At 33.8% G+C, this 19763-nt stretch overlaps 3 protein-coding genes across 3 annotated transcripts; 2 read left to right on the forward strand and 1 right to left on the reverse strand.

Moving 5' to 3' along the window:
• The first annotated feature begins 1561 nt into the window (after window positions 1-1561).
• LOC143585889 (anaphase-promoting complex subunit 5-like) lies at window positions 1562-10480 on the forward strand. Its single transcript, XM_077067564.1, has 20 exons — window positions 1562-1732; window positions 2986-3145; window positions 3813-3934; window positions 4024-4264; window positions 4339-4492; window positions 4572-4650; window positions 4723-4808; window positions 5628-5754; window positions 5875-5907; window positions 5993-6232; window positions 6975-7052; window positions 7143-7405; window positions 8137-8196; window positions 8307-8374; window positions 8465-8570; window positions 8671-8812; window positions 8896-8994; window positions 9520-9784; window positions 9995-10062; window positions 10199-10480. The coding sequence occupies exons 1-20, from the start codon at window positions 1562-1564 to the stop codon at window positions 10358-10360; spliced, it is 2724 nt and encodes a 907-aa protein (XP_076923679.1). The 3' UTR covers window positions 10361-10480.
• A 1504-nt stretch (window positions 10481-11984) lies between these two features.
• LOC143585881 (uncharacterized) lies at window positions 11985-14149 on the forward strand. The gene is made up of 3 exons (XM_077067559.1): window positions 11985-12207; window positions 13409-13673; window positions 13756-14149. The coding sequence occupies exons 1-3, from the start codon at window positions 11985-11987 to the stop codon at window positions 13988-13990; spliced, it is 723 nt and encodes a 240-aa protein (XP_076923674.1). The 3' UTR covers window positions 13991-14149.
• A 3932-nt stretch (window positions 14150-18081) lies between these two features.
• Window positions 18082-19714, reverse strand: LOC143585890 (rhomboid-like protein 20). Its single transcript, XM_077067565.1, has 3 exons — window positions 19515-19714; window positions 18595-18708; window positions 18082-18497 (listed from the first exon to the last, which is right to left on the reverse strand). Exons 1-3 carry the CDS (start codon window positions 19659-19661, stop codon window positions 18330-18332), a joined length of 429 nt encoding a protein of 142 aa, XP_076923680.1. The 5' UTR covers window positions 19662-19714; the 3' UTR covers window positions 18082-18329.
• Between the last annotated feature and the right edge of the window lie 49 nt (window positions 19715-19763).

Raw genomic sequence — 19763 nt, forward strand, 5'->3', positions numbered from 1 at the left:
GTTTTGTTCATTATTGCAGCCTAAGAGACTACTAGAAGCCGTTGTTGTAGTAAAAATTAGAAAAATTATTTTTAAGTTCTTATCATGGAGATTACAAGAAGATGTTGCTGAATAACAAGTTGAAGACTTTATCATTTGAAGTTCTTGAGTTGAATCATTTAACATATTTGTTATGTTTTCATTGTTTATTTTTATTTTGTATTACGATATTTGTACTACTTATTTTCTCACGCTAATAACGAGAGTATCGTTATTATTTATATTAATTTTAATATAAAAAGTGACCCGTATTCCTACAGTTGTAACCGTCTCCTTTGTTATATCGTCCGATCAAGAAGGAAAAAAAAATAACCAAGGAAAAATATACTGATCAATTCTCATATTAGCCTAAACATTAATTAAGCCCACTTCACATACCACTTAAGCCCGATTAAATAAATACTCAAACCCACGTATAAAATCCAATAATAAAGCCCAAATAACATTAAAATTAAAATAGCCCACACTCTAGCGTCACTTAACTCGTTTAATCTTTAACATTATTTGCTGTGTTGAAGGCGGAATCAAGAAAATTGCTAAGCATGTGCCGAGAATCAACATGTATTCATTCTTTTTGCCTTTGATACATTTTGGTCTCTTGCCCCAAAAAGCTATTACTTTTCTAAAAAGAGTTCAACGGGTTGTGCACAGTAACTCATCGACGCAACAGAAATATAATTTTGTTTTCAGCGGGATTGGGTTTTACATTCAAAAGGGAGTTGTGATGCAACTTGTTGCCCGCTTACCCAGCTATTGTAATTGGATACTTTTGTTCATTTTTATAATTATTTTTCTTAAAGAAAAAGAAAAAAATCCAATATCCTAAAATACACGTCGATAACACTAAAACTACTAACATTCCTCCCTCATTTTAGTGATATCCATGATTAACTTAAGCGTCCTTATAAAAACATAAACAAATATATAAATTAAACTATCTTATGTATTGAATTTTCATTTTAGTATCTACCCGATACAAATGTTAGAATACCAGGGCGTCAGTGCGTCACAATGAATTGAAAGCATATTGTAAAAATTTATGCAAATAAAAATATATAAATTATATTGCTATATTCATATTCTAAACACAACAGTTCTTAAAGTATACCGTAAAAAAATTCTCTATGCCATGCCTCCCAATCAATGAGGCTGAAAAGAAAAGAAGCTGACCCGTTTGTTTATTATTACTCATAACATTATCGAACACAACTCGACGACTCGTATACATAATTAGATGACCCTGAATAAGGTCGTGGGTTCAAGTCTTCCCGGACCAAGTATCCCAATTTAAAAATTTGAATTCGGGTAATTTAAGCCACCATTCACCAAAATCAAAACGACAACGTTTGCCCCCAAATCCAGGTTTCCCTCGCACATCTTAGCAGCTGACTCCTGTATCTTTCTAGGGTTTATATACTTCATAAAAATCAAATCTTGGTTTCACAGTTTTATCTCAATTAACCCAGTATTCTAATCAATTCTTGCAATTTGGGGAAAAGGGTTTTGTGAATTGCAGCAAATAATGGCAGGAATGGTGAAGCCCCAAAGTGGGTTTGTAATCACACCACATAAAGTATCCATCTGCATTCTTCTTCAGGTTTATGCTCCTTCTGGTCAACTCTCTGTGCCATACCCCTTTGACTCCATTTCTCAGCATAATCGTCTTGGCTTGTTCTTGATCGCACTTACTAAGGTATACCCTTTATTATTTTTCCCCAAGTTTTAATCTTTTTGGTATTTAAATTGATGGCTTTTATTAGTTTTGATTTTTGTAGTAAAACCCTTTATTAATTTTGCCCAAGTTATAATCTTTTTGGTGTATAAGTTGATGTGTTTTATTAGTTTTAATTTTTGGAGTAAAACCCTTTATTTTTGGTGTATAAATTGATGGTTTCTATTAGTTTTGATTTTTGGAGTAAAAACCCTTTATTAATTTTGCTCAAGTTATAATCTTTTTGGTGTATAAGTTGATGTGTTTGATTAGTTTTGACTTTGGATATTGGAGTAATATTTATTGTTCTGATTTCATGGTTATGTTGGGTTGGAATGATTGGTTTTTAAGAACCATGTAGAAAAATGCTATAAGTTAACTGATTATAGATGCATATCTTTAAATTGCAACCATTATTTTCAAGATGATGGCAAAAGTGATGTAGATGTTGTGTTAAACAAGCAAACGGACCTGGTAAAATCCTGGTCATAGTAAGCTATTGATAGGGTTTAGGGGTAGGATGGGGAAAACCTTACTTGTATCCTGGAAGATAGAGAGGCTGCTTCTGCTGAGACCTCGTCTTAAAAAAAAATCTTTTTTTGATATGTGAAGTATCGTATCTAGATAAGATAAGTTATGAATAGGAAACAAAACAAAAGGTATTAAAAGTAATAGCAGTAAACTATTGATGACGCAAGATGGTGAGAAAACTACATTAGCTACGTATAAAAGAGCAATACATGAATAAGGTTGATCTTTTGTTAACAAGTACAACATGTAAAAATGACTTATTGAATATTGGAAGAAACCCGAAGCCACAACGCAGCAACGCTTATGTAACTGTGTCTTTGATATTGTACATATATGTATTATACTTCTCTATTTGGTAACATGAATTTTAATATGTTTCTGTCGGCTTTGATTTCTTAATATTGGAGTTATTTCTCATTTCCTAATCAGCAATCATAGATCTTTCCAATTACACCGTGTTAGATTCATATAAGAAAGTTCATGGTGGATTGTAGAAAAATTCATTTGGAGACGTTTGCTCATACTTTAAATCGCTTATAATATCCCAATTTGTGTCACGTAAATTGAATCATCAATTTAGCTTTATGATTTAGTTCATCGATGACACGTCATTGTTATTCTTTCCTTTTCTTCATCTTTTACTTTTCACGTCTTTTGATAGACTGGTTTTTTCAATATTTGAATTTTCTCTATTAACCTCGAAGTCATGTGATGATATTTTGGAGCCGACGTTGGATGATTCCTTGAAGCTATTAAAGGAATTTGGTGGATTATTATATAACTGGTTGACTGATCATGTAACCGGTAGGCTATCTTCAATATCATCACCAGATGACCTCTTTACCTTTTTCACTGGGTTACGAGGTGAGCAACACTTTAATCTTAATATTTCTTTTTTCTTCAATTATATTTTTTCTTTTCTTTCACTTCATACACGTAGGCCTGTAAACAAATTGAATGTTAAGCGAAAAGTTCGTGCACTGTACTTAAACGGGAAATTTAATAAACAGACGAACATAGACAAAACTTTTTTGTTTATTTAGTTAAATAAACGGGCATGAACACATGTCCAACCAGATTGATACACATTTACTTTCAATTGTGTTTGCTCAATTATGTTCGTTTATAATCGTTCATCTATTCTAAGTTATATTTGTTCGTTCACTTTTCGTTTACGTTTGTGAATCATTTGTTTATGCTATTAATGAACGGACATAAATGAACATGATCATTTTCTTAACAAACAAAGTTACAAACACAAACAAGAAAACCCTGTTTGTTTAATTGTCCGCCAGCAATCGTTTGTTTGGTTAAAGTTAGACAAACGAACACGAACATGCCATGTTTGGTTTTTTACAGGCCCACATACATGCACTATTTTTATCTAGTACATAGTTTATATTTTACATTTTGTAGTCGGGTTGACTATTTTATTTAACTTTTCCACTTTTGGTTGTTTAGTTTAAAGCATTTGCATTTTATTCATTTAATTTATTTTTTTTTGCAATACCAAATTGTGCATGTATTATAGGCATTCTTGCGGGCCTAGAAACAAGTGTTATTGATGATGATCAAATAAATTTGGATCCAAATAGTAATCTTGGATTGTATCTTCGTCGTTTCTTGCTCGCTTTCAATAATTTGTCATTTGAGGTATTTTTTTTCTTTCAATCTATTGTAAAATTAATATAAGAAACCTTTTATAGTTCTTACATACGCTTATAATGGTTCTTTACATATAGGGCATGTGTCATCTTTTAACAAATATAAAATCATATTGTAAAGAAGCATTTTCTTCATATGGAATGTCACATTTGGATGATGCTAGTAATGATCCAGAGGCACCGTTAGAATATGAAAACATGGATTTGGAGAATATTGTGCTTCAGAATTTTACAGAAGAACTTGAGTCAAGAAAAAAGTCAACCGAACAGGTTCCTTTTCATAATCATTCATCAAAAGCACTTATTAGTTTAGTTGAAGGTGAGATTTTTTTTATAATGTTATGAAAATGGACTAATGACCTTAATACAGTATGAAATGTTATGTAAATGCAGATATTACGGTTTCTCCTGGTCAAAAAGTCAAACAGAGTCTTAGAAGTGAAACACAAATGCAGTCAACAAGTGTTGAATCGTCTGATGTGATCTTTCAACGTACAAATTGGCAGATACAAGGATTCTTGTCAGAGAAAGCAGAAATGATTGAAAAGCAAGTTATTTCATATATTTTATTTTACTGATATTTAATTACGTACTATTTATAATCTACTAATAATTGTTTTTTATAGGCTTGGAAGCTCTTTTCCTATGAGTGCATTTGAATCTGTTTTGAAGCTTCTTCAGAACCTGGCCCCCGAGTTGCATCGTGTATGTTACTTTGTAATCTGTAATATTCTTGTATGACAATTTTTAATTACTAATTTATTTTAATGTTTACAGGTTCACTTTTTACGTTATTTGAATAGCCTTTATCACAATGATTATCCAGTTGCTTTGGAGAATCTTAACCGTTATTTTGATTATAGGTATTATTCCTCATCTTTTACTTCATTTATGTATGTTTTTAATTAATATGATACCTTCAACTAAAAGCGGCAAATGGGCCGGCTTGGGTAGACCTTAAAACATTTTGTTTTCCATTTTGTATAAATAGTTAATGTTATTGCTGTAAACATTAAATATACACCATGTGTAACTTTCAACTAAGGGTGTGCATGGGTTGGTTTTGGGTTCAAATTGAACCAAAAATCTAATGTTCGATTTTTGGGTTTATTAGAAAATCGTGGATTTCGGATTTTTCAGTTTTTGTGTTTCACAATGGGTTCGGTTTTACCATTTGAGATTGAAAATTTTGGCTGAAAAAATTGATGAATCTGACTATGGCCTAAATACTTTTTGTTAATTCATGATTATTTGATTATTAATATTTGGAACTAAAATATATGGGCTACACTGTATATTAATTTCTTAGAAATTACTTTAAATGGCCTTTTTTTTGGTTCATTTCGGTTGCCATTGGTTTGGTACGGTTTTTTGGTTCATAGCAACATTGAACCGAAAAATCAGTTTTCTTGAAAAGTATAAAACCAAACCGTCATTTTTTTGTTGCGTTCGGTTACATTAGTTTCATGCACATTCTTAAATTCATTCAGTCTGGCCCATTTGCGTTTTAGCCAATTTTTGGATTTGACCTGATAAGGATAAGGCCATAATCCAAAACCACCACTTTTGCTTTTTAACATTTTACGATAAAAAATAGAAAACAAGCTTTATCAAAAATCTTTTTAGTTGTCTTTTTTTTTTGGACATTTTAACTAATTATTACATGGCTATTAATATTGCAGTGCAGGTATGGAGGGATCTGATTTTGTCCCCCCAATAAACTACACGAACAATGGAAGATATGAAATTGCTTTATTATCTCTCGGAATGACACATTTTTATTTTGGTCACCCCAAACTAGCTCTAAACGTATGTAATTCAAGTAAATATATGTTCTTATAGTATTATTAACTATTAACAATATAATGCTGGTAAAAAGGCGCAAAATAGCGTTCTTTATATTTCTTAATAAGCTTCTTTTTGTTTCAGGTTTTGACTGAAGCAGTCCGTGTTTGTCAGCTGGTATACTTATTATGCTCAGTAAATTATATTTAGTAACTAAATGTTTTTATATATTTATTTATTCTTGTTTGCTTACAATTTGTAGCACAGTGATGATACGTGCCTTGCCTACACATTAACCGCCATTTGTAACCTGCTATCTGAAGTTGGCATCTCAAACATAACTGGAATTATGGGAGCCTCAGATTCTCATGATTCCACATCATTATCTGTTCAACAACAGTTATTTGTGCTTCTTAGAAGATCTTTAAAACGGGCAGATTCTTTAAAATTAAAGCGCCTTGTAGCTTCCAATCAACTGGCACTAGCTAAATTTGATTTAAAGGTAGGCTATTGATGACAGTAAAGGTTGCAAAAATGGCTCGCTTGGGTAACGGGCTATATGGGTTTAGGTCAAAATGGTAGCTTTTTGTTCAATTATCCTTATTTTCTTATTAGTATGAGAGTGGCAGTTTCCCACAAAACAAAAAAAAAATCAGGTTTTGGGTTGGAATAACTACCCTGTTTAAAAAGCGCGTCGTGTTTGGGTCGACCTGTTTAATTAAACGAGTTGTGTTTGGGTTGGCCAGCTTAACCTTGTTGAGTTAGACACGTCGACCCACTAACCTGTTTAGTTAAGTAAGTCACCACTAACCCGTTTAACCATTTTTTACAACCCACCAACCCAGTGAATACATTTACAACTTGATTGCTTCCCTTCAGCCTGCCAACCCGTTTGATAGGTTTAGATAAATGGGTTAAACAGTCGTGCTTAGGTTACACGATTTTAAGTGTGTAAGGTCTAGGGTTGATGTTTTTGACCCAAATAAAAATACGGGTCGTGTTCTGGTTGGACACTTAAATCTGCCAACCCGATAGGATTGGCACCCTCTGCTTTAAACATATACTTAGAGCATCATTTGACCCATTTCTTTTCAAGCCATCTTTAAAAAAGTTACACATTCTGACCCGCTTGAGATAAAACAAAACTTGATTCATCCTTTCTTAAATAAGTGTGTCAAAATTTCCAACTAGACTTTGTTTTTAACTATTTGGCATGCTAATGATTATGTTTATTGCTAATGCAGCATGTTCAAAGACCATTATTATCTTTTGGCCCCAAAGCTTCAATTCAACTCAGAACTAATCCAACTGACGTTTGCAAGGTACTATGATCTTACATTATTAAATTTACCTTTACATTATTCCGAATTAAACTATTGAAGTATTGATGATACTTTGTTTTGTTGTTTTAGAAACTTAGATTAAGTTCACAGTTGATACACCAATTTGATAATGAAAGCTCAATAGTGACAATTGATGGTGCTTTGAGTACTTCATGGCTTAAGAATCAAAGAGAACCAACAACCACATTGGTTTTTCCTCAAGAAAGTGAGCTCCAGAGCAACCGTGACACATTTTATTCATGGTTACAATCAAGTTCTGTTCCTGGTTCCGTTCTGCAGCTTGTGGGTTCGTCTTTTTTAGTTAGTGCAACATCTTGGGAGCTATATGGAAGGTACTCTTACATCTTCTAACAGTTTTGACCCATCTGTTTGTTTATTAACGGGTCAAGTTGGGTATGTTTTATCTAGGCCTGTAAACGAACCGTACAAACACGAACGGAACATGTTCATGTTCGTTGGTTTAACTTTAACCGAACAAACATTCGAATACGAACAGTTAAAGAAATGAGGTTTTCTTGTCCGCCTTTGTTTTAAGAAAATAAATGTGTTCGTTTGTTATGAATATAAACAAACGGTTCGTGAACGTAAACAAACGAACATAACTGACCTAAAACCAGTTAAAAATAATGTGAATAAAGAATGTGTTGGGTCTAAAAAGCTATTAAACTAGACTGAATTGTAATGGGCCTAACAATTTTAAATGAATGTATTAGCGAATGCAAGCGAACAGACTTAAACAAGCGTAAACCAACTAACATGAATGAACGCGAACAAGCGAATGCAAACGAATTTAAATAAATAAATGTTACGAACATAAATGAACGAATGAGACACATGTTCATGTTCGTTTGTTTAACTAAATGAACAAAATACATTTTTCATGTTTGTTGTTTATTAAAGAAACAAACTTCTCACCAAACGGTTCACAAACAATTCACTGAGCATGCGGTTTGTTTACAAGCGTAGTATTATCTCTAATGGGTCGTATGCATAAAATAAAATAAATATATTAGCTTAGAAGGAAATGGATCGTTGAAGTTTTTATCTTTTATTTTTCATTTAGTGCTTCTCTTGCTCGGTCAAATGCTCTGGTTTTTGCTACATGTTTTGCTGACTCTGCAAGGTAATAACACGCCATTGTATTTAGTTAGTTGTTTATCATTATGTTTGGTTGCTATTGTGCCCTTTTATTTGATATTATTCTAAAGCTGTTTTCTTTAATGATTGGTACAGTTCAGCTGATCTTGCATTAGCTTATGGGAAACTCATCCAACATTTAGCTGTGTATAAAGGGTACAAAGGTCAGACTGAATTCTAACATATTTTACTAAGTTTATTACTTTGATCAAATCTGCAAGAGCGATACGTTGATGTATATATTCTATCAACAGAAGCCTTTGCAGCACTTAAGATAGCCGAAGCAAAGTTTTTGTCGGTTTCAAAATCTGGAATCTTGCCAGTTAAGTTGCAGCTGCTTCATGAGCGAGCTTTACACAGGTATTGTTATTATTATTATTATTATTATTATTATTATTTATCAAACTTTGTTATTTTCTCATTTTATTGTATATTTATTTATATTGCAATGATTTTGTAGGGGCCATTTGAAACTAGCTCAACAAATATGTGATGAACTTGGAGTTTTGGCTTCTTCTGTAACCGGTGTTGACATGGAGATCAAGATTGAAGCTAGTCTTCGCCGGGCCCGCACATTGCTTGCTGCTAACGAGTTTAACGAGGTCATTAAATTTCTTCATTTTTTATATTTATAATTATATTAAAGGACTCCGGAGAATGCTGATGTGGCTGATGATGTGTGCAGGCAGCTTCGGTTGCACATTCTTTGTTCTGCAAGTGTTATAAATTCAATATGCATGTGGAGAATGCAAGTGTTCTTCTTCTCCTTGCTGAAATCCACAAGGTACCAACTACCAACCATCAAATATAACTGTTTTAGTTAAATTTAGAGTAAATTACAGTTTTTTGTTATGTATTATTGGGGCAACTTGCAGATTGTATTCTTCAACTTCAATAAGTACAAAATAATGTCCTTGAGTCCACTAACTGGGTTAACCTTTTCTGTTAATTTTTCAAAAATGACCATCTTGCCCTTCCAATACAACTAAAGGACAAAATGTGTAATTTTCACAGTTTTAAAAATTGGTTGATTAACTATTTTATATACTTATTTTATAAAATAAAAGTGATGAAAGAGTAAAAGAAAGAAAGTAAAAGGGCATAATAGTCATTTAACAAACTAACAGAAAAGTAACACCGGTTAGTGAAAAGGACAACATGTAAAGTGTGACGCAAATGACGTTTTTTGTACTTACTAAAAAAGGACACGATTTGTGTGCTACCCCATACATAAAGGACGAAAACTGTAATTTACCATTAGATTTATTTGAAGCTTATATTATATTTTTGTTTAAATATGGTATTGCAGAGATCTGGAAATTGTGTTTTGGGAATTCCATATGCTTTAGCGAGCATATCGTTTTGTGAATCATTTAATTTGGATATTTTGAGAGGTGCAGCCACTCTGACACTAGCTGAGTTGTGGTTGTTGCTTGGACCGAGGCATGCTAAACGAGCTTTAAACCTAATTCATAGTGCTTTCCCTATTATACTTGGTCAAGGCGGTCTTGAGCTTCAGTCTCGGGCCCACATTGCCGAAGCTAAATGCTACTTATCCGACTCCAGCATTTCAGGTAGTCCAATCTAATAACCATCCTTTTTTTATTATTTTTTATAACACACCTTGTACATAGAGCATAGAGCAATGCCTCGTGTATGCCTCAGCTTCAGGACCTAAACGTCTCGGAGCGGGTCATGCTTTTTAAAACCAAGATTGATAAAAGATGTTTTAACATTTTTTAGTGATCACTTCAAAATTTAAATTTCTTGAGGTGTCTTTTCAGTCTCTGAAGATCCTGATATAGTTCTTGATTCGTTAAGGCAAGCTTGTGAAGGACTTGAAGCTTTGGAGGTTAGTTGGTTGATTTCTGTTATAGCAAGATTTGACTAACAATAAAATGTCCAAAATGCCCTCAAATTCAAAGTTACAAATTTGTAGTAATGAATTGAATATTTCTTATTTGATGTTTTGTTTTGATTGAATTCAGTATCATGAGATGGCAGCGGAAGCGTATTACTTGATGGCCATTGTGCTTGATAAGTCTGGGCAGGTGGAAGAGAGAGAAGAAGCCGCAGCTCGGTTTAAGCAGCATATTACCGCACTTGAAAATCCCATAAAGCCAGAAGACCCACTTGTCAATCTTTTGTAATCATACATATAGTTAAATTTTGATCCAATAGTACCTTTAGCATCAAGGCAGGTTGAAAAAATATGTATTTAAGCATTTTGAATATTATATTTAAAGAATTAGAGATGGCTGCAGTTGTAATTTTTGTTATGTTGTAATATAACAACTTTGGATATCTGATTTGTTATGGTATTATGATTGACGTGCTAAATAGGTTAGAGATGACGCACTTAACACAAGTATCAAACATAAATACGATTCGTTCATGTCTATAGCACAATTTTAAATTTCATGTACTAATAAGGAAAAATGATGTAATCTAGTTTACTAATTTCAATTATTTAAAAAGATTAACAAAAATCACATAGTGTATTTTTTTGATTAACATGTTTTAGTGTGTCTTAAACAGATGTTCAATTGCTAACCTTATGTTTTTGATATGTAACCTAGATTTAATATGTGGATCGATTTGTTGGTATCACTAGTTTTTGTTGTATACAGTTTCTCAATATGGGATGTCTAGGACCTCTAGGTTAACTTAATTGAAGAGTTTTTAGCTTTTTATAAATTAAAAAGAGAAACCTATTGACTATTGAGCTTAAAAGCTTATTGAAAACATATTACCAAGGGGGTGTTTGGGATTGCTTATTTTTACTAACTTATAGCTTATTAACTTTTTGAAAATAATGTTTGGGATTGCTTATATTGTGAGAGGAAAAGTTTCATAAATTACAATGTTGTAACTTATTAACTTAATGAAAAATTATAAGGATGTAAAATAAGGAATCCCAAACACCCTCTATGCAAAATATACTACAGTTTTGTTTCCATGGCTCTTGAATAAGTTTTTGATGGTTGTAACTTACTCGTTAAATATACTATAGTTATATTTCCATTTATATGTTTTATCATGCCATTATAACACATAGAATCAATTAGAGCATCAACAAAAGCCATCTTTGATGATGTGGAGGAGAGAGAGATGAAATGTAATTCTGATTCTGATTGCTCAGCTTTAACATAATTTACGTTTTGTGTAAGATGCCTAAAAGAGGTTATGTAAGAGTAATTTACTCACTCCATCAACTTATAAATTTATGTCACTTATACCTGTACCCAGTTCTAAGAAAAAAAAACAAAAATCAAATTGAAATTTCTGTTCTCGGTTTCATAGTGTCGGTTTCAAATCAAAACATGACCGAGCTAAAATGTAATTCTGATTCTGGTTGCTCAGCTTTAACATAATTTATTTTTTTTCAAACTAATTCTAAACTAAAAAGAATCAAGTATGTAATTTTGCAATTTGGTTAGGCGTTAAACTGCCTACATGGGAGTGCACGGTTTGGTTATTAGTCTCAACCAAATAAACAAATCGGTTTTTCATCAATCGGTTCGGTTTTCATGGTTAATTTTTAGTTTTTGGTTCAACTCAGTTTATTTTAGTTAACCAAGAATACAAAAAATAACCGATAACCAGTTTTCAATTAATTCAGTTATCCGTAATTTCGATTCTGTTGCGTATATTTTCGATCAAGTAATTGCTCACCACCCAGTGACCCCACTGACCCACGTTATTTGACTAACGACGTATCCAAATTGTTTTATCTCCTCGCCAAGTAGAGTCGTATTCAACTACTGAATCGCAATGGAAGATTTCAGTGTGGTGGTTGTACCGTCGGATCGGCACGGTATCGATCCACGACCACTTGCAGCCACCGAAGACAGCTGGCACGACTGTCCATCTGATCCTTCTGCATATGACGACGAAGAGTTCCCGGCTCTTGACGCCTTGCAATTCTTCCGCATCGAACCCGCCTCTGATAACTACGCCAATCGCATAATTCGAGTTATCGGCAAATACTTCCCAGGTATTATTATTATTATTATTATTATCATCATACTTTAAAATCTATTTATGTTTACATAAGCTGTGCAGCTAGCCTTTTTTGGATAGCAAAACTAAATGGTTTAAAAATAATATTCATAGAACATTAACTTGTTGGACATGACCAAGTAGCTCTGCAGCCTCGGGCGTTAGGGTAAGAACAAGTGGTTTAGTGCGTTTGGAGAAATTAACTTGATCAAATTACACTAAGCAATAATACTTCGTTTTAGATGAAATGATATACACGAGGTTGAATGCTTCATTTTAAGATGAAAGGATTATGGAAACGCTCACATCTCGTCTTGAGTTTTGACGGGTTTTTTTTTTTTTTTGAAGGAAATACTGCCACTCAAAACCTACTTGAATTAATGAAACTTGGATGTTTTACAAGTCTGTGATGAACAACTTGGTTATCAATCTTGAAAAACCATCTTGAGTTTATCGGTTGACAGATAAAATGCTGCACTTTCTGTTTGACCAACGGCTGCTTATATGCCCCCGCTGCTAAGTAGCTGCAATCAATTGGTTTTCCCGTATAAAAAAAATAACTACCTCCAGATTTCGGAATCTGTTAATAGTGAGACATTGCTCAAATGTTTGCCCTCATTTTCACTTATTAGACTAGTTAAATATTTAAGTGGTATTTAGATACTGTACAGTGTATCTATGAAATGTTGTAAAACTCCCGAGTAGGCGGCCGAGTACTCTCCGATTACTCCCCGCCTAGATCGAGTACTCCCCGCCTCGGCCAAGTACTCCTTAGGTATTTTCCGAGTAATCCCCGACTTCTCCCGAGTACTCGCAACTCCCCAATCGACCGCCTAGAACCGCCTAACGACTTTTACAACATTATAACATAAACTAATATAAATTATAGAGACCTGATCATATTATGCATACAATCAATATACAATCACCGGTTTATCTTTGTATGAGAGTTAAGTTACTCCTAAACCCTTGCAGAAACATGTTGTTCTAATATATAAACAATAACGAATAGTTCCACTATAGTCGATTGGTCTACTTGGAAATCAAAATTGTATGAATGTATCTAGGAGAAACAGTCTTCTCTTAGTTTTACTAATCTTTATTCAATGCTAATCAAATGTTGATATATCTTTGTTTAGTTGTATTGTGTTAATTAGTCAATGTTTCTAACTAACAAACGAATGGCTGTGTTCCAGCCCCAGTAATTGGGGGAGAATGGCTGAAGAAATACATAATATACAAAATAACAACCGAATTGCCAGAAGGCCCGTTTTGTATCGTCTACATGCACTCAACTGTGCAGACAGAATATAACAACCCGGGAATCACCATTCTGAGGTGGATTTATGAACAACTTCCATCAGATTTTAAAGACAGGCTTCAAGTTGTTTATTTTATTCATCCTGGTCTTCGTTCCCGGCTCCTTATTGCTACCCTTGGCCGCTTCTTATTAAGTGGAGGGTAAGTTTCATATTATACAATGTTTTATAATTAATATCAGATAATTAGTTGTAATAAATCAAGTTTTTTTTTTTCTCGACAGGTTATATTGGAAAGTGAAGTATGTAAGTAGGCTGCAGTATCTATGGGAAGATATGAAGAAAGGGTCAGTTGAGATTCCTGATTTTGTAGTTGAGCATGATGATGTTCTTGAAAAAAGGCCGCTTACTGATTATGGGATTGAACCCGACTCGCTTCAGTTAACCGGACTTCCTTCTTCAAATTTCGCATATGGAAGGTATGAGGATAGGTGGGTTAATGGCGAGTTTATGTCATAAATCGCTTGTAAAAGTTTGTGACTGTGTGTGATGGTTGTTAAGCGTTGTGTAATAGTAAGTGATCGAGTATCCAAGTATCGATGGACTCATGTTTGGTATTTCATTATTTGTACTATGTTAGCAGTACTATTTATAATTAGTATTTCAAATACGCTTGTATAGATAGCATTTACAGTTTTCCGAACAGAGCGCCTTTTTTCGGTAAAAAGGGCTTTGCCCAGTAACGAGAAAAACGGGTACACCTTTAACTCTTTTAAGAGGGCATACCCTCCAAGAAGACACTTTGGGAACAAGGTCTTTGATGGAATATGTTACACTGTTACTATAACACACTTTGGGAACCCCACAAAAATACCATCATACTAGTTATTAACATGCCCCGTTTAAAAACTCGTGTTGGCTTGAAATCTGAACCAAAGCCGTTTTAATCTGAAACCCATTTCGTGCTGAAACCTGTCTCGTGCGAAAACCCGTTTCGATCCTAAACCTGCCACATTTCCTTAGGACACTAACCCACATCGACCCATTTCTTTGAATTTGACCCATTTTGACCCGAAAATAACACGATGGAATTTCGAATGACCCATTTTGACCCATTTAGTTAAAATCTCTTACCCAAACCAACTCATTTAATTTTTAAAACAACCCAAATTTACCAATTTGAAATAGTTTGGGTCAAATGAAACCTCCATGCCAGTGTTAATACCGCCATAATAGTCATGGCTTGAAGTAACATAATCAAGAATTTGGAAATCGATTAAGTGATGCAACAACTACTTTGCTAAAAAAATATGTTAGGTTTAAATTCTTTTAGCTGGCTTTTTTTAAGTTTACTTTGCTAAATTGAAGCTTATCGACGGATTTACGCAATCGAATGGATGGATTATTTGAACAATGCTCTAGCTTGTGCAGTTGAAAGAGAAACATTTGATAAAGTAACAGAAGACGATGTAATGGCTCGATTCCAAGATTTCAAATGCCGAAGAGGAGAAATTATTTATTTGGTAGTTGTTTAACTTTATTTGTTATCATCTTTTTTTTATTATTATTACATGAATCTACGATAAAAAATTTTGTTACCCCCGAAATTTTGTTCTAGATCTGCCACTATACACATGGCCATAACAGTGTACAGATGGCCATAGCACATGGTCTTCGATATAGTATTCATTATGTCAGTACTTATGCAATCTTAGAGCATTCCCAGCCCGTTCCCTATCATATATCGATATATATCATATAATTATACTAGAAAATACTGTATTTTCTCTCTCCTATTTAATTAAATAATATTTTTTATACCTCAATCATCATATTTTCTCTCTCTTTCACTCACAACCATATAAATTTTCTCTCTTCTGCTACTCACAACTAGAGGTGTTCAAAAAAACCGGTTATAGAACCGGTTTGGTCGGTTTAACCGAAAACCGGTTAATAGGAAAAACCGGTTATTAAAAAACCGGTTAGACCGGTTATTGAACCGCCGGTTAGTACTTCGGTTACTCATTCGTGGACAAAAAACCGGTTATTGAACCGGTTAGTAAAAAAAACCGGTTATAATTTAAAAACCGGTTATTAAAAAAACCGGTTAACCTAAAAACCGGTTAACCGGTTAACGGTCAAAAAACCGGTTAACCTAAAAACCGGTTAACCGGTTTTTAGGTTAACCGGTTTTTGACCGTTATAAAACGGCCATATGACCGTTTGGGTCCTTTTTTGCCCGTTTTTTTCTTGATTTCTAGCCGTTTTTTTTTTAACATTTTACCCCCACAAACAACTATATATAGTTTAGGTTGGGTAGGTTAGCTCACACTCGATTATACAACTCTACTAGCTCTAAACGTTTATTTCATACGCGATTATTTTGTTATCTCACACTCAATTATACCACATTACCACTCCATACGCTCTTATTTCGTAGTCGTTTATTTCATACTCGTACTCGTTTATTTCATACTCGATTATACGCTCTTATTATCATGGCCTCCCAAAGTGCTGCTTCATCCGTCAACATGGGAAGTAGTTTGCAGCCGGAGATGACGAATCAAGGAGGGGGTGTTTACGTACGACGTTGAAGCAGTACGTCAACAGTTTTCAAACTTTGTGATTCAACAAACACTTCCTTTCAACCACTTCGACAACCCTCAATTCACGGAGGACTCGACTCACTGCACCAGCTATAGAGATGTCGATTTGCTACAAGGATTACCTGGACTCTTTAGATAGGGCACAACATCAACGCTCACTCGAGGGGGAAATGGAGTATGAAGCGGGCTTGTATGAAGACGAGGTCAATGAAGGACACACTCAACCAATGACCGATGAAGAAGCCGCGTACGACGATTACCTAAGAAATAGCTCGGGATCGGGGTAGCGAAGAAAATTAGTTAAAGAAACAGCAAACATGGAGGCAAATCATGAGTAAGAAACAGCAAGTTGTTCATGTAATCGTGTCTAAGCATTCTTTTTCCTAATATGTGCTCTTATTTACTTGTTGATTTGGATTTTTCTAATTTAGTTAAAGAAACAGCAAACATGGAGGCAAATCATGAACAAACTGCGATTGGGAACAACAGGAGCATCTGCTAGTTCACGATTTAATGTTTGTATTTTTAAGTTAAATCATGAACAACAGTTCTTGGCAGAGATTTCTTCAGTGTTAATGATTTAATGTTTGTATTTTTGAGTTACGAATATGCGATAACGATTTAATGTTTGTATTTTTAATGTAAAAACTATAAATGAAAGTTATGTGTTTTTAATCTTTGGTTTGTTGAAAACACATTCACCAACACACACTCATACTCATCTTCCAAGCAAAGAACCCTAACAACGAAAGCAAAGAATGGCTTCGGTCAGTCCGTTTTGCCTTGTAGTTACCGGTTTGCCTTGTAGTTACCGGTTTGTTTATACTGTGAAAAAATAATGGTCTTCATTAAGTACAAAATATAAAAAACAAATATTCGTATTTGAAACCGCGAAATTTAAAAAAAAAAAAAAAAAAAAAAAAACCGGTTAATAAAAAAAAACCGGTTAATAAAAAAACCGGTTTATTAACCGGTTCTAACCGGTTTATAAACCGGTCCTAACCGGTTAGACCGGTTAGGGTTTTGACAGAAAAAAACCGGTTATTAACCGGTCCGGTTATTAACCGAACCGGTTTTTTTCCGGGCCAAAAAAAAACCGGTCCGGTTAATAACCGAACCGGTTTTTTTTAAAAAAACCGGTTTGTGCACCTCTACTCACAACCACTCATAACTATACCATATAATTTGCAAATCCCCTCACATAATTTTTAGGGAACGGATTGAGAATGCTTATGGCTTCCTCCTTAAATCTGATTTTGCACCGAGGACCAAGTACACTTAATATATGAAAGGGACAGCCTAAATCGACTAATTCTTATACCTAACACGAAAAAAAATTCATTTTTGTCAATTTTGCATCTATGAACTTGCTTGCAAAGAGGTATCTTTAACACATCCTAATTACAAACACACAAGCCCAATTACCATCTTTGTTCCACATTTTATTATATTTTTACTTGCATTTCTCTACTTAAAACAAATTCATTCTTCAGTAAACATACTGCATTTATAAAGAATAACCTAATTTGACTAATTAGTATACACTGCATGATAGCCCGGTAAAATAGATCATTTTTGTCATTTGTAAAAAAAACTAGCAAAAAGATCTAAAGAACGTACCCAAATTATAAAACAAAACTGTGTCCACCAAATCCTCTCAACAACTTACATATGACATTATAACCCAACACAGCATCAGGATAGGTCTTGTGGGTAAGTTAAATAAGGCAATGGCTTTAGGCCTCCATTTTTATAAGGCCTCTATCTTAAATAGGAATTCTGTATTATGAGATTTTGAAAGTAAAATTCTTTTAGAATTATTAATTTATTGATAAGACCATAAGTAAAAAGGATTGTTTCATATCCATTATCACTGAATATCATCAATACTCTATACTTCTTGTATACTCTCTAGTACTATCCGCATAAAGAAAATAAAAGAAAAATGCCTCAACATTTTAGTTGATTTTAGGCCTCCAAGGACATTGAGCCGGTCTTGCACAGCATGATTCAAATTTACCAAAACAAACGAAAACAAAAGCATTTTGCTTAGAGATGTTTAGCATGCAATGCAACTATACATCTTGATATGTTCAAATCACTTGTTCAAATTAACCCTAGAAGATTCTAGATTCATGAGTATACATACACATATATCCATCTCTATGCATAAAAACATAAAGCAGAAGAAACTAAAACTAAGCTGAGAACAAAATACCATGAAAAAGTAAAAAAAAAAAATAGAGCACAAGTTAATGAGCCTGCGCCTCAAGTAGAATATTAGTGGCAGCATTGATGTCATTTCTTGCATGAACAAGCGCTTGTCTGGCTGAGTTTCTATCAAACCCCATCGAAACCAGTGTTGCAATCGAATCTTCCGGTGGCTCAGAACCCGACGACATCAGACCACCATAATTACCCTGAGTTAACCAACCATAATTCATCATCCTTTTTGCAAAGAGTTTACTTAAAAACAGTTATTGATGTCAAGATGAAAACAGATGAAACTTTAATTACCTCCACTTGACGGGCTGCAAAGGATGGTGGGTTTCTAGGTGGTGTGGCAGGTGATGTACCGCCCACAGATGGAAAAGAAAGCCTTGAGAAGAACGACGATATGAACTCTGGGAACTGAAATTATGGGAAAAGAAAAACAATAAGAATAATTATAACTTTTAAACATCATTAAGCCTTTTAATAATAAAAAACTGATAGTTAGATGCTGCAGATAAAATTCAAAACCTGTTTATACAACTCTAGGGTTAAGATAGTTCAACAGAGAGCATGGATACTAATCATTCAAGACTATTAATTTTTTCAGAAACAAGTTTACTACTAAATGGGAAGTCCATCAGCATATTGAGAAAAACAAGATTTACTAAGTAAGTCATGATTAATGGTTTGCGCTTTTATCATTATAATGTTTTAAAAGTTTAGAAATATCATTAGCTTAGGAAACACAAATCAACTGTTGAAAGATTGAAGGGTGTCAAATCGAAGACCAGCAGATATGCTTGTTTAATTTAAAGTGGCAAATTCGGTTTGATTTATGCTTTATATATAATGTGTCAAAACATGTCAAATAAAAAAAATCTAAAAAGAAAACAGACCAATTGACCATACAGTCATCCATCAAGGTTATTTAAAAAAATCTCCTATATCAATTTGTGCAAAGGACTAAATTCTTAATTACATACTAAATTTTTTGTAATCATATCTAACACTTCTTTATGAAAATTTCAGATCAATCTGTCTTGTTTCAACCCATACACAAAGTATCACTTTGATTTTGATTCAATTACCCCCCCCCCCCCCCAAGCAGCCCATTTCGCCACCATCTTGTGTCTAAAAGCCAGTATAGAAAGTGGATGCATGACCATTTTTCGAGTTCATAAACAGCATGCCTAGCGAGAGGACAAGAAGCAGAGAATGCATACCTTAACCCTACGGATGCGTAGCACATTTAAACGGTACAGAGACCCAGCAAGGATGCCACACAGACCAGGTATTAAGGATCTTTTCCAGGATGACAATAGAAGCTGTGCATATACAAAACAATGGTGACCACTAACAGAACAGAACATGCAATTGGAGGTAAAAAAATTTAATATAAGACTTGGTAGGTAAAAATTTATATATTACATCACACAAGTTATTAGAACAAATTTCATTACCTGAAGACCAGC

This window comes from Bidens hawaiensis, unplaced genomic scaffold, assembly GCF_021521415.1.
Source record: "Bidens hawaiensis isolate Kalapana, Puna unplaced genomic scaffold, B.hawaiensis_p1.1 tig00034198_1, whole genome shotgun sequence".
Classification (NCBI taxonomy): domain Eukaryota; kingdom Viridiplantae; phylum Streptophyta; class Magnoliopsida; order Asterales; family Asteraceae; genus Bidens; species Bidens hawaiensis.

Excerpts from the sequence above, each read along its gene's own strand:
- LOC143585889 (XM_077067564.1), top strand. The coding sequence starts at position 1,562 with ATGGCAGGAATGGTGAAGCCCCAAAGTGGGTTTGTAATCACACCACAT. Across the intron at positions 1,733-2,985 it reads TCTTGATCGCACTTACTAAG|TCATGTGATGATATTTTGGA; the intron begins GTATACCCTTTA and ends TTAACCTCGAAG. Across the intron at positions 4,651-4,722 it reads TGGCCCCCGAGTTGCATCGT|GTTCACTTTTTACGTTATTT; the intron begins GTATGTTACTTT and ends TAATGTTTACAG.
- LOC143585881 (XM_077067559.1), top strand. The coding sequence starts at position 11,985 with ATGGAAGATTTCAGTGTGGTGGTTGTACCGTCGGATCGGCACGGTATC. Across the intron at positions 12,208-13,408 it reads TATCGGCAAATACTTCCCAG|CCCCAGTAATTGGGGGAGAA; the intron begins GTATTATTATTA and ends GCTGTGTTCCAG. Across the intron at positions 13,674-13,755 it reads CGCTTCTTATTAAGTGGAGG|GTTATATTGGAAAGTGAAGT; the intron begins GTAAGTTTCATA and ends TTTTCTCGACAG.
- LOC143585890 (XM_077067565.1), bottom strand. The coding sequence starts at position 19,661 with ATGTTCTGTTCTGTTAGTGGTCACCATTGTTTTGTATATGCACAGCTT. Across the intron at positions 18,709-19,514 it reads TACGCATCCGTAGGGTTAAG|TTCCCAGAGTTCATATCGTC; the intron begins GTATGCATTCTC and ends CCATAATTTCAG. Across the intron at positions 18,498-18,594 it reads TTGCAGCCCGTCAAGTGGAG|GGTAATTATGGTGGTCTGAT; the intron begins GTAATTAAAGTT and ends TGGTTAACTCAG.